Raw genomic sequence first — 17,841 nt, 5'->3', positions numbered from 1 at the left:
TGGATATTGAAAGATATCTATTATGGTTGTTTTTGTTTTTTTATCTTTCCACTTTATATGTACATTAAATGGGGTAGATGAATGATGACAAGATAATGTCTACAATAGACATGAATTGGAACCCAAGGCATTACAGTATTAGTCTTAATTGTCCAAATTAAAGATCGTGTTGAATTAAATTACTGGTGTTGTGGTACATCATGTTGAGGACCGCCATGACTCACATTGGTAGCTGGTTTGACATTAATATTACGGAACTCATGTAATGTATTTTGAGCTATGAAAGTTTTTCGAGAATGAATTTGCACAGTATGGTTAATTTTCTATAATAAACCCATGAACGAAAAATATTATTTTATGGGCGTATGAGCTAAGTGGGAGAATGTAAGAGTTTTATTTAAATTCTATGTCCTACACATCCATACCCTGATGGGTTTAGAATAGCTCAATATTTATAACTTAATTGATGAGTTACAATGGGATAAGATTAACTTCAATGAGATAACAATGACTCTATATCTAATTACAGTGGGACATAAAATCTCTAGATTTCTTGATGACCAAAAGTCTATAAATAGTACTGAGGGGTTAAGGGTTCTCACCTACAACAACATTGTGCCTCTAACCATCGGGAGACATTTGTGAGGCTAAGTTGTTAGGGTGATTCGTCTCTTATAGTTAGGTCAGATTCTTCATCGAACTGTGATGAGAAAATGTACGCCTTTTAACTGTTATTATTTTATTATTATGGACTATAGAAAATCGAAGATCCTTATATTTAATGTTTCATGTTAAAATATTTAACAAACAAAGCACAACTGTGAAGGCCAAAACTCTGATTCGACCACCATGCTCAAGAGTACACTGAAGCCCTGGACAACCACCGTAAGCTAACGGCAAGCCACGTCTCTTCCACCTCATGCCAACTTACACGCTGAAAACCACCATAGAAGGATCCAAATGTGGGGATTTGACATACCCGCAACTCCTTTAGCCGGAAACCACCCAGAAAGCCATAGAAATTGCCAGTTAGTTCACTGCAATCAGCCTCAGTAAGCTTCATCAATCTCACTCTCTCCTTCTCCATTGCATCATAGTGAGGCACCACCAAAATAATCTCTCTCTCTCTCTCTCTCTCTCAGTGCTTTGCCGCCATGCTCACCATCGTCCAACTCACCCAACTCCATCGCGTCTCCTTCTCTCTTGGTGAGTTTTGGAGTTTTCCCTGTCACATGGTGTTTCCCCTTGCCGTATGCCCACTGTCTTCCTTCTTGTATTGTTTTGGTTTGTCCTTCCCAAAAAGTGCAAGCAAGTTTTCCATTATTACTAAAAATGCCTTTAAAGCCCTTGTTAAGTTGTTGTGTTGCCTTTTATGAAGAAACTTTTGATTAAATTACGCCAATGCCCTTAGTTGTAAGGCAAGGTAGCTTTACTTATTTTCAAGTGGGCTTTTATGTTGGGTTAGGCTAAACATTTAAGTTGAGCTTAATTTGAAATTAAATAAGTATATTAGTCCAGAAATTCTATTTTTACAAAATATATTTAAGGAACTAAATTATATTTTAAGTATTAATTTTTACAACTAAATTTTAGTAGTGAACAATAAGAGTTTAATTTTATTTTTAAATGATAAGTTTGATTAAGTATATTTTATGAAACAAGCTTCCAATGTTATTTAATAGATTTAAATCAAATATGATTTCGTACCAAATTATAATATGTTATTAGTGTTGAATTATTGTTTGATTATAATAATAGTTTTGCTGGTATTTGAATTGTAAATATGAGTAAGCTAATTATCGAAACAAATTTCCTTTATTATTTTGTCATCTTCAATAAAAATTTTCTATTATAGATATAACTAGAAAATAAAGAAATATGTTAAGAATATTTAGATGATATTATTATTTATTAGATTTCTTGTAATTAAGAATTGAGGTTTTCATGACTTATCTTACTAGAATTGAATATAGACTAAGTATTCTACTAAATTATAATTTGAAAGCGAAAATTTGTATTTGGTATTTAAGTAATTTAAGATAGAAGCATTCATTGATTTTATATTAAATAGAATATTTATTGATTATTTTCTGCAATATGAACTTGATTAAGTAGGGTATTTGGACACATTTTCCTAGACAGATGTAATGACGTTTAATAATTTGTATAGGTGATAAACTACGAAGTGAGATTTAGGAAGCAACGCTGTGAGGTAAGTAATTTGATCACAAATTATAATCATCACATGTTAGTTTAGATAAATTATTATTAAAGTCAATGTTTATATAACTTGCATGTCATGATTATGCAAACATGTCATCCAACATAGCACACAATCATGTCAATTTCGCATCATGTTTAATTTAGCATTTTATAATTATGTACGTATTATGAATGTTATGCATCTCACGTTGCATAAATACATGTAAGCTTTTTATGATCAAGTTACGTTAGCTTTCCCATGGTTAAGTGTAAGATAAGATAAGTTTTATAAGATGATCATTTAGATACATGGTACCAATGCGACTTTCATGGGTGGACGTGCAAGCCATGGACCTAAGCGTGGTCCACCATAGTATGCTAGAATACTATTAGTGGCTTCCCTTGTGGCAGAGAATGTGGAGCCGGTGCACAACCTCGCATACATGTTTAATTGTGTTGGTCAGTATGATAAGTCATGCATGACATGGTATATGTATTAATGATCATGAATTTAAATTCTCCGCATGAAATGTTTTATGAAAAATCCTACGTTTATTATGTTTAAGTTTTGATGGATTTCATACTCAGTTTTAGACTCACTTTAGTTTTATTTCATGTTTTTAACCACCCAGGTGAGGATGATCAGTATGAGTAAGCGGGTTAGGCTTAGATAGAGCAGTTGGATTTAGGTCCAGGCTTTATTTATTTATTATTTAGTTGATTTATTTAATTATGAAATCTCTTGCCTGGTTATATTTTAGGAAAAACACGTGACATCCCTAGTTTTAGGGAAGTGGGTGTTACAATGAACCATCCAGCTCTTAAAACTTGAAGGCTGGAGATTATTAGGTCTCATGGGTACTACCAAAATTTTTTCAAAGGACATGTTGCAATTGCAGTTCTCTTCACTACCCCACTTAAAAAGAATTCATTCAATTGGACTAAACAAGGCTCACCAAGCTTTCAGTTAATTGAAGGAAGCTATGCTGAACCCTCTAGTGTTAGGAAAACCTACTTTTTCTAAGGCTTTTATTGTTGAATGTGATGTTTCTACATATGGGTTAGGAGCACAGATGCCAACACCAACATTTCCAACATGCAAATTCAAGCAATCAATGCAATGAGGGCACAATGGATGGAAGAACTTTGCAGGTCTTACCCCAAGACCCCCAGTTGTAAGAGATAGTTAGTAACTACCATCAGCGGGCCTTGGTTACTCACTCAAAAAATGAGTAGCACATAGGCTATTCCAAATGCAGGTGGGTGTCGTGTAATAATTAGAAATAAATTCTTAGATCTTCTTCTCATGAAAAGTTACTTAAAATCAAACTCGTTTAAAATTGTGAAAATATTCACAAAGAGAAAATAAAAATGATGGTATGTGCAATGAATGGAAGAGTGCAACGGGAATGAAAATGGCACTAGTCATGGACTAGATTCATATTTTTAGATTTTGTTTTAGTGTCGAAATGAAATATAAAAGACTAACAAATTGAAATTAACAATCAAGGAACCAACTAAGTTAAACGATCTCACTTAATCAAAAAATTAATTAATAAAACTGAAATTATTTAAGTCTTAATTAAGCTTTAATCAATCTAATATGCAACGGAACTAAGAGATTAATTAAACTAAGTTAAGAATGAAACTAGATTAGAAAGTAATTGACAAAATACGAACTAAAATTTGAAAAGCCCCAAAATCAAGATTCTAGGGTTCATCCTTGTATTCAAATCATAAATTCTCAAAATCAATCCATAGCAATTGTAATAACTGTTAAACAAAAGCTTAAAAGAGCAAGAAAAATAACTACATCAAACTTAAACATACTGAAAATAAAATATCCAAAATCAAATGATTCTAAATTAAAAATCTAAAAAATACACTATAAAATTCAGACTAAAATTAAATAGAAATTAGGAAAAGAAAAGAGCAAGCCAAATGGATTGAGATAAAGATGGAAATAGGCTGGGCAGTGGCAGACGTTGGACCCTCAAGGTTCTTCAATGTGCGTCACTACTGTTTGTGTTGTGTCTCCAGAGGTCAGAAGAAAAAAAACCTCCGTTGCGTCTTGCGTCTCAATGAATAATAAAACCCTTGCCTTTTTTTTTTTTTTTTCAGTCTGTGCGGCGTGCGTGCATTACTTTCTTATTTCTTTTTCTTGTGTGCGTTTTGAGAGATAACAAAAAAAAAAAACTTTCTTTTGTTGCTTTTGTCCAATATCCAAACACCAAGAGAGTTGGTGCCTTTTTGACTTGCCTTTTGTATTTCTTGGCTTGAAAAGAAAAATAAATAAAATAAAATTGAAATCAGAAAAAAATAAAATAAAATAAAATGAAGAATAAAATATAAAAAATGTGTTTTGCATATGAAGAAAATATTGACCAATTAAATCACAAGTTATAAAATTAAGCATAAATTATGCTATAAATCAATTTAAATCACAACTCAGATTTATGAATCTTAATCATTTTTCCATCTAAAATCAATAATAATATAATGAAATAATTCAAATATATGGGTTCTAGACGTATAAAATATTCAATAATTTAGCTCAATCACTTAACTCCAACTTGTTACCAACTCTGCAATAATTAAAAAATAGTTCTTCTGGTCTGTCCTGAGAAATTATGTTCGATCCTTCATTTGAGTGTGTGATGTATGTCAGCTCAACAAAGTTGAAAGCTTCCATCCAGCGGGTCTATTCCAGTCACTACCAATACCCTCTCAGAACTGTTTGGATATTAGTATGATTTCATTGAAAGTTTGCCATTATCAAAGAGGGCACAATGTTGTTATGGTTGTGGTTGATGGGTTGAGCAAGCATGCTCATTTTATGTCCCTCACACATTCATACATTTTTGCAATAGTGGCAAGAATCTTTATGGATGACATCTTCAAGTAAAAGAGTCCAATTAAAACATGCCACGCAGACCACACAATTATTGTGCGATGCGATTCAGAGGAAAAAAACATTTCTTCTTCCCCACGATGCTCTACATCCCCCTCTCTCTCTCTCTCTCTTTCTCTCTCTCTGAAATAGTTTTTTGCCGGCTAATTATATGATGGATTTGTACCGACCTTCTCATGGGCTAAAGTAAGGATACTAAGGCATGGACCGAAACCCTACCCCCTCTCTCTCTCTCTCTCTCTGACCCTCCCTTCTGACATTTGCAATTTGGTCTCTTACTCCCACCATTGATTTGTCGTTAACCTTGTAGATTTTATTTCAATTTCTCACCAAGATATTCTTATGCACTTATATTTGTTATTTTTGCAATATATTTTTGCATATACAATGTTAATATATGAAATTATTTAGGATTCTAAAATTATTTTTGCAATATCTGATGAATTAGATTTTGTGGGAAAGAAGAGAGAGGAGAAAAAAGAAGAGAGGTGCTTGGGAACGAAAACAGGGATTGAGAGATAGAGAGATTGCTGAAGTTTGTGGAGTTTGTGCATTTGAAATGGAATGGAAAAATCTATTTGGGGAAGGAGAGGATATGCGAGAAATAGATGGAAAAAAATTATCTGAAACTGAAATGATACAAATGATTTCACCATTCGTCGTCCGAAGCTCCTCCACGGGGACCGGAGGTTGTACCGCGTGCATTGAGGGTGCGTTTGGTTTTGATTTTGTCGAAGAGATTTTTTTTTATTGATTATGCTCTTTTGCCGTTTGCTATGGTGCGACCAGGTTTAAGTTTAGATGATGCGCTTAGCTGAGGTGTCATTTCACTATTGGTCTTCGATAAATCCCTTCTATAGGATATATCTGCCCAAAGAGGAACTGTATTCACAATCTAGTTTTGGAAGGAGTCATTTTGGATTTTTAGCATAGAACTACTACTTAGCTCGGCATATCACCCCCTAATTGTCAGGCAAACCGAGATTGTGAACAGAATGGAGTGTTATCTATGGTGTTTCTCAAGGGATCGGCCGAAGGATTGGACTCACTCGTTGGCTATCATTGGTTGAATATGGATACAACACATTTGTTCACACTTCTACGCAACTTTCCCATTTTGAGGCAGTTAATGGTCAGCCTCCACCACGAATGCTCCTAGACGAACCAGGTTCAATCCATATACAGGCAACTGAAGAAGTAATGAAGAGTAGTGACTTCATCATGAGCTTGATTAGAGAAATCTGCAAGATGCCCAAGCCAAAATGAGATTTTATACCGATAATAAATGAACCTCAAGCTTGCACTGCAATACTGTGATCCCCTTCAGGTGGTCCAAAGGATTGGAAGGGTTTCCTATAATCTCAATCTCCCTAAGGAGTCTTAAATATATCCTATTTTCCACATTTCTTGCATCAAGAAGAAGCTCAGAGCACACATCTAACCCATCCCCAAACTTCCAGCCATAACCCTCGAATAAGCCCTAGCTATTGAACTAGAACGTGTATTTAACGTAGAATTAAGCAGAAATGGAACCAAGGTGGTGTAGAGGTACTGGTCCAATGGAAGGACGCAACAATAGAGGATGCAACTTGGGAGGATCTGTCCGATTTCAAGAAGAAGCTTCCAAATCTTGTGGGTTAGTTCGTCTGGAGAAGGGGAATATCTTGTAAGTCTAGTGCCACGTCTTGTCCATGCTTATTTATTTTCATTATGTTTAAGGGTTGTTTCAGTCCTTTCAATTGTAATATTTACTTTTGTCGAGTAGTCCAAGTCTTAGGAAGATGTTGTATGGGTCATGGCCTTAGAATACGCACTTGGGCTAGCTGTGTTAACATGCTCATTAATGTAGGTGGAGTAAGTTTTGGTTTCAGTTTGCATTAAGGTGTTTAAGCAAGTACTAATTATGAATAAAAGAGAACTTTTTCCTTTGTAAAATATAGTGGGTTGGAGATCCCTTGGCTTCTTGAATTGCCAATTTCTTATTTTCTTAATTTTATATTTCAATTTAGGTTAACACCTGTAGGCCACCTTATGGTGTCCAATCCGGCTGCCTGGAGCTCTGAAAGCCACCAGAGGTGGCTTATCTAGCAACCTATGGCTAGAACAGTTATTGTAAGGTGGCCCGACTCTCTTTCCCCTAAAACCCTTCCAATTCTTTGTCTCTCTCAAATTTCAATTGCCTTATCTGCTCTCTAGTCTTTGTCTCACTCTCTCATCTCCATCTCTCATCTCTCCATTGCCATCTTCACTCTCTCCTCTCTAACTCTCTGTTTCACACTCTTCTCCATCTCTCATCTTGCCGTCACCGTCATCACTCTCTCCTCTGACTCTTTGTCTCACTCTCTTCTGTATCTCTCTCATATCTTCTTCGTCTTTGTCTTGCTCTTTGCACTCTTTGTGATCCATCTCGTTGTCGTCATCACCAATGACTCATTGAGGGCGCCACAGGTGGCCAGATGGCAAAGGGCCAATCTGCCCATCCATATATAACAAGGCAGAGTGGAGGAAAAAAAAATAGGAACCCGCCAAGATGGGTGTGGGGGGTGAGTACCAGCCCTTGTAGGGCGGATAGCAGTCCTACATTGAGTAGCTCACATGTTCCTTTATATACACACACATATGCCCGCCTTTATCTTGTCCTATCATATATAGAAGGCATTTTTTAAATACTGTTAACATAAAAAAGATAAAAAAAAAAATTCAAGATAAAACCTTTAATTCACTTGACAAAATAGCTGAAGAAAAATAATCTTTGGGAAAATTTTTGTTTTGAGGGCAAATAAGGCAGTTTTATATATAGAGGATAGATAATAGGATAACGGGGCTTAGAAAATGAAATGGAGCAATGGAGCAGACAAAGAACGTACACTTGGAATAACTAACCACCTGTAAGACCCGTCTGAAATGTTTGGTTAGATTCAATTGCGTGAACGTAAAACTCATGAAAAATCAGGGCAGCAAAAGTGTTGGCTAACAATGCCATGGATTAATATTTTACCGTATAAGCAACTCTTGCTAATCAACGCACGGAAGGACCAACAAAATGCAATTTCTGTGAAGAAATCCGAGAAAACAGAAAATAAGGGGTCAGCCCCGAAGAAGACGGAAAAAAGTGCAAGTTATTTTGATAATAATATACGAAAAATTAGACCGCAAGAGAGAAAGTAAACACAACTCATAACTCCAACGAAACTGAAACGTAGACTCTTAAGCATGCATCCGGTCTTCTCAAGTGTTTTTATGGCCAACATTAATAATGATCAACATTAATGTAACTAGAATTGCCATTATCACTCCGACTCAAGTGTTTTTATGGTCTTCACTTATCAAAGTAGCCATCCCTCCTCACAACCACTAGAACAAGAGCCTATTCCTTCTTCCTGGAGTCCTTTAGTTGCCCTCTCTTCCGAATCCCAAGGCAAAACCTCAGGCGCCATGCATCAACAACAGACTCAGGCAATGAGTTGGCCAATGCCCAGAGGAGGGTATGGGGCCAGTAAGGCGTGCAACGGGGCTCATAACCTATCCAGCGTATACCTGCTCGGGCATATCCATCTGTTGACGGAACAAAGAAGGAGGACCTCTTGATTGATGCCATCTTAGTTGCCACGTACAGGGGAACCTGTGTCCAGAGAGTTGATCAGAAATATAAACCAAACATTTGTTGCTTGAAGAGCTAGCCAATTCTATTTTTATTTCATTTTTGTTTGTATAAATTTGATTTCCATTTGCAATAAGTATACAAAATTCCCTCTCATTTAATGCCAATCAAATGGATAATTTTGAACATATAAAAGAACATTCGCTAGCTACTGATAGAGGAAGTAACAAAAGGTTGAAGAATAACATGTAAAAAATCCAAAACAACGATGCCAACAAAGAATGACAAATACCAAGTCCAACACAAAAACGAACTAGGAGCATGTACATGTTATAATGGACATCTATGGCCTGCTTGGGCTAGGAAATTGTAAATTATAAAATTCATATAAACACGGTTTAAGCTCACAATTATCAATATTACAATTCAATAAATATGAATCTCTCTAACACCCTAAACGTAAATTTCCAAAAAAGATTAAGAATTTTCTTGAGGGCTACCCTATGTTCTCTAGCCCATAATTGCCTTCAAACCAAAAGAAATGAGAATCTAGAGTCTACAGGGGAATGCCTTTACATTTGTCTTCCCTACAGTGTACATTTATAGAGCAACAATCAATTAATCATTCACCCCTTGGTTAAAATTGAATGTCAATACGAAAAGGAAAACAAGTAAAAAAGAACTCTACCTAATTGAACCTAATATACATATCAAGAAACGCAATATTGTCGTATAAAAAGAGAAAACAAGGAAAGTCACCCAATATCGATGTTGGATAACACCAGGCCATCCTTATACTCAGAAAAGATGGCTACCTGTCTAGCATGGGACACACGAGGACGCTATATAGTATGTTAAATGGCCTATTGAATGTTGAATTGAACAGCCCACCAAATGCTGGCTTCTATTTTACCCAAACAATGAGCAGACACACCAACTGCAAGGTAAAAACTATACACCATCCATGGTTACTTTTTTTTTTAAGAAACATCCCCCTTTTTCTTGTAGTATCCTCACTTTTTGTGGTGGAGGGAAACCATTAGGTACAATCCATCCATGGTTACTGAACATTGAACTTAATAGGCAACAAGTAACTGCCATTAAGTAGTTTTTTATGAACATTTTCTGAACGAATCTGAATCTCCATACTTTATTGTCCATATCAAGCCAATTAGCGTGTGAAGAAGTAGATATGAATTATATTTCTTTACCCTAAAACTAACAGAGATAATAGGTAATGGAATCCTAAGAAAATGGTATTATGACCACGTTGATAAAAATAATCCTAACTGAAATAAAGCGATGGGGTCAGAGACGTGGGTTCGATACCTGACACTGCACGTCGATCCCACTTTTCTTGTATTCAACATAGAGACACCTCGAGAATTGATCAATATACCTGATGCAGACATTGGTAACCTTGTTTCAAATTAGCAAACTATAGAATCAAATAAGTTCAAGCATCTATACTGAACAAAGAAAGAACATGCAGCCAGTCTTAACAAATGGACTAAGCAAACGAACTTTAAGAAAAAGAAAAATGCTTACGCTTTCGTGGCTGCATAAACAGCATAAAGAGGATCCGACGGAATAACAATGGCAGCCCCAGAGCCAATATTGACAATTGCACCTCTCTTCCTCTGGAGCATCCCAGGCAAAACGGCCTGAGTAACCTTTGTAGTACCTTCCACATTGATTTTAATCAAATTCTTCAGCAACTCCTCATCCACTTCATGGAAAAACCTGGCATAGGGGTACGATATACCAACGTTGTTGATCAAAACCCCAACATCCAACCCTTCAATGGATTCTCTAATCCTCTGAATACCGTCAGAAATATCACCGGAGAAATCTACAACAACGGTCTTGATTTGGGTCTTACCATACTTGGCTTGAATCGAGTTCGAAACATCTTTGAGCTTGTCAGGATTCCGACCAACCAGGATGAGATTAAGCCCTTTACGGGCCAACTGAAAGGCGAAACCCTTGCCAATACCGTCAGTGGGTCCTGTAACGAGTGCCCAGGACCCATATTTCTTGAGGTTCTTGGCGGGTCTGAGAAAATTGACGTAGGCCCATTTTAGGAAAGCGAGAGAGAACTTCAGAACCGAGAGAGAACCCAAAGTGAACAGCACGATAACCCAGAAAGGCTGAGCCTTGAGCTTGTCTATTGTACAGATTTCCATTTGGGAAGTATGCGGTTCCGCTTTAGATCTGAAATGGGAAATGGTGGGATTCAAGAAATGGATTTTGTAGGAAGATATTAGTCGCAGTGACCCAAAACAGATTCACTCGGTTTTGAGATTGACGAAGCAAGGGGATGGAGTGACTGAGTGAATATAGGGATTTTGCCCACCAATGCTAATGGGGTGATGCGACAGGATGCTACGACAAAACTAGAATAGAAATAGGCATTAAATTTGCCTACGGGTACGAGAGAGGGAAGAGAGTTGGGTGAGGTAGATGAACGGAAAACCGCCGGAATTAACTACAAAATGCGACGCGGATAACAGGATTTGTTGGGTCCTCTGTATTTTTTGTTAAACTAGGTGGCCACCATTTACTTAACCTAAGTAATTTATTCTTTTGGAATAGTAAAAGTTCTTCATTATGCAAGAATAATTTCTAATGCCCGGTTTGGTTTGCGTTTCATTTCATCTGGTCTGTATAAAAGAGATAATTTTATCTATTCAAACAGTTAATTTTACATATATATTTCATTTTTAAATTTTCAAACTCATCCGAAATATTTTTGATATAAACAGTAAAAAAAATCTCACACACTAAAAAAAAATTTCTTTACCATTAATATGACCCACGCCATTTTTCAAAGAGTATTTTTGCACCTACAAATGGCACATCCCGACTGGGATCCCACCCAATGTCTTTTTTTTTTTTCTTTTTTCATGCATTTTTTTTTATCAATTTCAAATATATTTTTTTAAAAAATTCAAAACATCAATAAAAAATATTTACTTAATCATTAAGTAAAAAAAAAGATCAATTGGGATCGCAGTTGGAAATACCCAGTTGTGGTTTTAATATTTTCCTTTATCAAATTATAAAAAGTCAAAACTATCTTATCTCATTTGACTATCCAAACATATACTTTAAGACTCATTTGGTTATACAGTTTAGATGAGATGAGATGAGATGATATATTTTATTAAAAGTTAAATAAAATATTGTTAGAATATAATTTTTTAATATAATTGTTATTTTAAAATTTGAAAAAGTTGAATTGTTTATTATATTTTGTGTGGAAATTTGACAAAGTTGTAATGATGAGATGAAATGACATGGTTTTGTGTATCCAAACCGGGTTTTAATCATTATAATTTTTCTAAATTCTTAAAAAAAATATAAAAAAATATAGGGGTGAAAAAAGAAACAGATAAATTGGACCAAACTAGTGTGGTACCGGGTTCGGTTCGGTCCGGTACCAATTTCATTTTTCTCAAAACGGTCAAAATTGATTTGGTTTCAGTTTTTCATTTTCTAACACCAGACCGGACTGGTTTATATATACACACATATATATATTTTGATTTTTTATATTGTATAAAATATTTTTTATATTATATATAATTTATATATAATATATAATTATATATAAAATAATTTTATATTATATGATAAATTACTAATTAATATAATATTAAATTTTAAAATCCTATATAAATAACTATATATTATCGCTATATTATTATATACTATAATATATATACTATAATATATATATATACTATATTATATATAACATATAATATACTGAAAAAATCAGACCGGAATCGATAAAGTAGGAAATACCGGTTTATGATTGTAATGGGTACGATATCGGTTTGATCTTCAAATCTCAAAATCGGTATATATTGATTTGGTTATAAAATATATTCAAAATCGGACCAAACTGAACATATTACACTCCTAAAATAATAATTCAATTTTTTCAAATCTCAAAATAAAAATAATATTAAAAAAATAATATTTTTTTTAATTTTTATATCATTTCATCTGTATAACCAAACGAAATTTAAGTGATTTTAGAAAACAGACAAATACTACTCTTATGTTTTTATAAAATATTATGTCACTGAAAATATATATTTTTTTAAAACATTTTAATGATATGATATTTTATGATTGAATATATGTACCACATCTTTTATGTTTCTAGAATGCTGTTATTTTAAGATATCTACGTCAACACACTAGTTATGTATATAAACGCTTAAGATACAATGGGTTTATTATTATTATTATTGTGATCATGATTAAAAAAAAAAGTTCATTTTGTGTATGAATTTGTTGTAAGGGCTCAAGGATGGAGACCCATAAATTGTGTTTTGTCTAAGGTTTTGAATTTCGTTCCGTACTAGCCGGTACGGTCAAAATTTTTCGTACCGGCCGTCCGGCCGGTATAGGGATTATATACATTTCATTGGCCTAAATTTCAGCCTGTACCGGTCACAATTTCGGCTGGTACCGGCCGATATTTCTGTCAGTGTTTTTTTTTTTTTATTTTTTCAAACTATAAGTTTATTTTTTAACCCTCAATTCAGACTAGACTATTTATAATTTATATATATGTATTTATATATAATTTATTTATATATAAACTATTATTTTAAAATATAATTTTTATATATAATTTATTTATATATCGACCATTCCGAAATACTATCTCAAAACGATATTCAAAAATATTAGTTTTGTCTTCCATAATGTCAGCATTTATTAGGCCAGAAAGGACGGAAACTGCAACCAACCCCAAAATTAGGTGAACCACTACCAACCCAAAATTAAGAGGGAAAAACAAAACAGAAAAAGCTTTGGGCTTTACAGTTTACACCATTTCAATGAAAACATGACGTATTTTTTATAAAAAGTTGAGAAACACCTAAGCATTCCTGAGACAATAAAAAGAAATCAGCGATAGTTTAATTTGGATATTGAGAATATTTTATTATTAATTTTTATTTATTTTTTATTACTATTCACATTACCTTTTAAGAAGAACCTAGATGCAAACGTTGTACATTAGTTGAATAAAAAAGGTAAAAATTAACTTCGATCCATGGAAAACATAAAAGAGGAAATTGGTACAGAGGTTGAACAATATGTGAGGAGCGGATGATTTCAGTGGCGTACAACTTGGGTCTTTTTTTTAGGTTATTTACATTTGTTTGGTTTCCGAGAAAAGACGAGATAGAACGCTTACAAGATGTTTGAAAAATGAGATGAAATAAAAAATATATAAATAATAGTAAAATAATTTAAGAATAATAGTGAAATAATTTAAGTTATGATATTTTATTAGATTTTGAAAAAGATAGAGAAAAATTTTAAAAAATTTTAAATATTATTAAAATATAATTTTTTAATATCATATTTATTTTAAAATTTGAAAAAATTAGATTATTTTTTATATTTTATTTGAAAGTTTGAAAAATTATAATAATCAAATAATTGTTAGATAAAATTTAAATATTTAAAATTAAAAAATATTTATATTTAAATAATGTTTAAAAAAAAAGATTAAAATAAGACCAACCTTTCCCAAACAATCCCTAAAATGGGGAAATACTTTTCCAAGATTGTAGTAGGTTAAAATTTAGCTCCTCATCAATGCTTCGGCTGCCAAATTGAAGACATGTGGGCTACAGGCGGTTGAGGTGAGGCCAGCTTTCTCATAAATTTATTTTTTTTAGTGCGGTTACTCTATTGTCCCACTCGATACGTCTAATGTTTTTATTTTTATTTTTTTAATATATTTAAATATTTTTAAAAAATAAAAAAATATATTAATATATTTAAAATTATTTTTTTAATCATTAAATAAAAAAAAATTAACTAACGGTCAAATAAAATAGTCAAAGTGAAGAGAAAAAATAATTTTTTCCTTATTTTTCCTCCATCGTCACTGTTGATGGAAAACAAGTGACCCTCCCAATCCCAAGCTGCATGCCACGTGTCCATCTTAATTTTCATAAAATAATCAAAAGTATTTTAAAAGAAAGAAAAATGCTATATGACTATTTATTTTTTTTTATTTTTCTTGATCTTTTATATATTTAATTTTTTAAAAAATTTTTAATAATTAAGGAAATAATTATTAATATATTGATATTTTTATTTTTTAAAAATATTTAAATATGTGTAAAAAATATTTGAAAAATAAAATAATAGTAAAGTATAAATTACACTAGGCGTCTAATAGAGCGGTGACAAGTAGCACTGCTCTAAAGTAAAATAGAAAAGTAATTTTTTTTTAATACAAAAATTATTTCTAAAATTATAAAAATTGAAAAGAAAAAAATAAAATAAAATAAATGAAGGGCCATTGTGGCACCACGAGAGTGGCAAAATATCGGCCATATAGACTTTTTCAAACAAAGCATGGCCTTTCTCAGTCCAAGAATAGTTAGATATTACATTAAAAAATATAAACATAAATATTTGGTTATATATTGTTAGGCACAAATCTAGACTTGCCCATGTTAGGTTGGATTAGTCGAAAAGCTAGCCCAAAAGGGTTACTGCATTAAACATAGTGACATGCTCCCTTAAGGAGGTACCGCTGTTAGTAGGGGTGAATAGAAAGTATCTGTGCAGTTTTGATTAATAACCGAAACTGTACTGATCCCTTAAAATTATGTAAATCTTGACCAAAATTAGCTGGTGAAGGGAGAGAAAATTGTTGATATTGGTCTTGACATAACTACAGTCAATTAGCGTCTTTGGTTGCGATGGAGGTGGCCCTGTCGCTGCGTGTGAAGCCTCGATGAGAGAGAGAGAGGAAAGAAATGAGAAGAAAAAAAATGAATGAGGAAGAAGAAGGTGCAGGGAGTTTAAACCCTAGAGTGAAATGGCGCTATTTGGATTAAAGCCAAATGATGCCTTTTTTTTATATTTTTTTTCAAACACTGAGTCCTAAAACGATGTCATTTCACTTATTTAAGTGAAACGACGTCATTTCATATATGTATAATTTAAGAAAAAAAAACATTTTATCGATGCGGTCTGTTTAGCTATCCGGCCCAAGATCAAATCGGGATTGAACCGCTGGACATCGGTTTTTGCCAATTTCAACTACTGGCCGACCGGTTCTACACTGATTTTGGCAGGTATAGAGCTCCGGCAGCCAGTCCAGGTCGGTTCTCTGATTTCTTGTACAACCATAACTATCAGACTTTCATGAATGGCAGGTAATACTCTCGCTTCTAAGGGAGACACAAATAAGGAAAGTGAAAAGATTAAAGGTATGCTCATACACACTTTATAATTTAAGAAAATATCTTTGGAGGCGACTAACTTGGGTATAAGAGGCAATTCCTAGCCAGAGGCTCCATGCATAACTTGTTTTCCGATTTCAGGTTACAAGAGGACCCTATAAAGGTGAGGATGCAATCGCGGGTGCGTGAAACACGTCGTTAACATTTAGTGTTGTATGTGGGATCTTTGAATTTTCTGGATAGTTTGTTTCAATGTGCCTTTCACATGCCCAAGACAACACTCTCCTGAGCAACTCATGACCATGAATCACATGTTGAGAGGCAAGACCCAGCGAAGGTGCGACTTTGGATGGAGAAGAGTAGAATGAAAAGGAATCACATGTTGAAGGTGGTCCAAACCCCAGCGATGAGGAGGAAAAGTGAAAGATGCACAATGATCTGTGCAACCTCATGGATAAATATGAAGAGATGACCAAGAAAATAGGCACATCATCCTCCATAGATAGCTTATTGAGCATCACTGATCTGCCATATGACACGGTGGTCATGGCGATTCCTCTTCCTCCTAAGTTCAAAGTCTCGTTGATCTAATTGTGTGAAGGATCAAAGGACTAAGTTGAGCACCTAGAGACGTTCAAAGCCCACATAAAACTAAATGGGTTCCCTAGAGAGATTGCATGCTGAGCCTTCCCCTTGACCCTTAAAGGAGTAGCTAGGGGATGGTTCGGAGATTTGCCACTAGGCTCTATTAGCTGCTTTAACTACTTAAGCAGATAGTTCTTGACACAATTCATATCCATCAGGTAAAGGAGAAGACCAGTTGCGTACATTCTCACCGTGAAGTATTAGGAGGATGAAAATGTGAAGGCATATCTAGAGAGATTCAACAAGGAACGGATGATAGCGGATGATCAAGAATAAAAAATTATGAGTACTGCTACATCCAAAAATTAATCATACCAAAATAATCCCACAAACTGATGTGGTTTCATTTGATCCGTTAGATCTACTTTACAATAAAAGTAACTTTATAATCTGACAAACCATAGCAAGTCACGTTAGTTTATAGAATTACTTTTGTATAATCTCTTTGTGGCTAGAGCATTTCCCAAAAATTATGCTTGATGCACTATTAGGGGGAATATGGCCCAGAAGCCTTTTCGTGTCAAAGTTGGCTAGAAAAAGGCCAACTACTCTATGTGAGTTCATGGACATAGCTGATGACTTTGTTAATCCATAGGATGCATTGAAGGCACTTACCTCCCTCAAGAGGTCCGAGGTAGAATATGCGGATAGGGTGTCAACGAACGAAAAGAAGGACAGGGACGCAGGAAGGAGGAAAAGGCAAGAAAGGGCCAATATGGAACAAGGAAGGAAGGATACACAATGTCGGGTGATCGGAGACTCAGGACAACCCATTCGAGTTTGAGTGTGCGAACAGGGAACGACAGACGGCTGCATAGTAATGATGATTGAGACACGCGTGGATGAGACACCCACCACTACCGTAACACCCCATCTAAAAGGCTCCTTAGGCCTTGATCTTAGTAGCCTTAACCTAATTAATTAGGAGTTGAGCTATTCTAGAATAAGAACAATTTTGGATACTTAAGTTGGCAAAAGTCTGTATACTTTGGGTTTAGGAGAATTATTAGAAGATTCTAGTGCAATATTGATTTTTGAGGAAAAAGAAAATTTTTGGAGCTTGATTGGTTAATAATATTATTTTAGAGAATTTTTAGTTCTTTATTAATTTTGAGGATAAGAAGCCAAGAGGCCCATAAGGAAATGACACATGGCATATGGGATGGTTGCCACATTAATGAGCTAAGCAATTTGGGTTATATATTTGATGGAATTGGAGAAGGCCCAAAGAGTGGTTTACGAAGGGC

General features: G+C 34.2%; 1 protein-coding gene across 1 annotated transcript; it reads right to left on the bottom strand.

Annotated features, from left to right (window-relative positions):
* Nucleotides 1-8,272: 8,272 nt before the first annotated feature.
* Nucleotides 8,273-11,284, bottom strand: LOC108990665 (very-long-chain 3-oxoacyl-CoA reductase 1). Its single transcript, XM_018964687.2, has 3 exons — nt 10,263-11,284; nt 10,044-10,113; nt 8,273-8,735 (listed from the first exon to the last, which is right to left on the bottom strand). Exons 1-3 carry the CDS (start codon nt 10,898-10,900, stop codon nt 8,481-8,483), a joined length of 963 nt encoding a protein of 320 aa, XP_018820232.1. The 5' UTR covers nt 10,901-11,284; the 3' UTR covers nt 8,273-8,480.
* Nucleotides 11,285-17,841: the final 6,557 nt, after the last annotated feature.

This window comes from Juglans regia, chromosome 16 (genome assembly GCF_001411555.2).
Source record: "Juglans regia cultivar Chandler chromosome 16, Walnut 2.0, whole genome shotgun sequence".
Lineage (NCBI taxonomy): Eukaryota > Viridiplantae > Streptophyta > Magnoliopsida > Fagales > Juglandaceae > Juglans > Juglans regia.
This window is presented reverse-complemented; position numbering and strand designations above follow the sequence as displayed.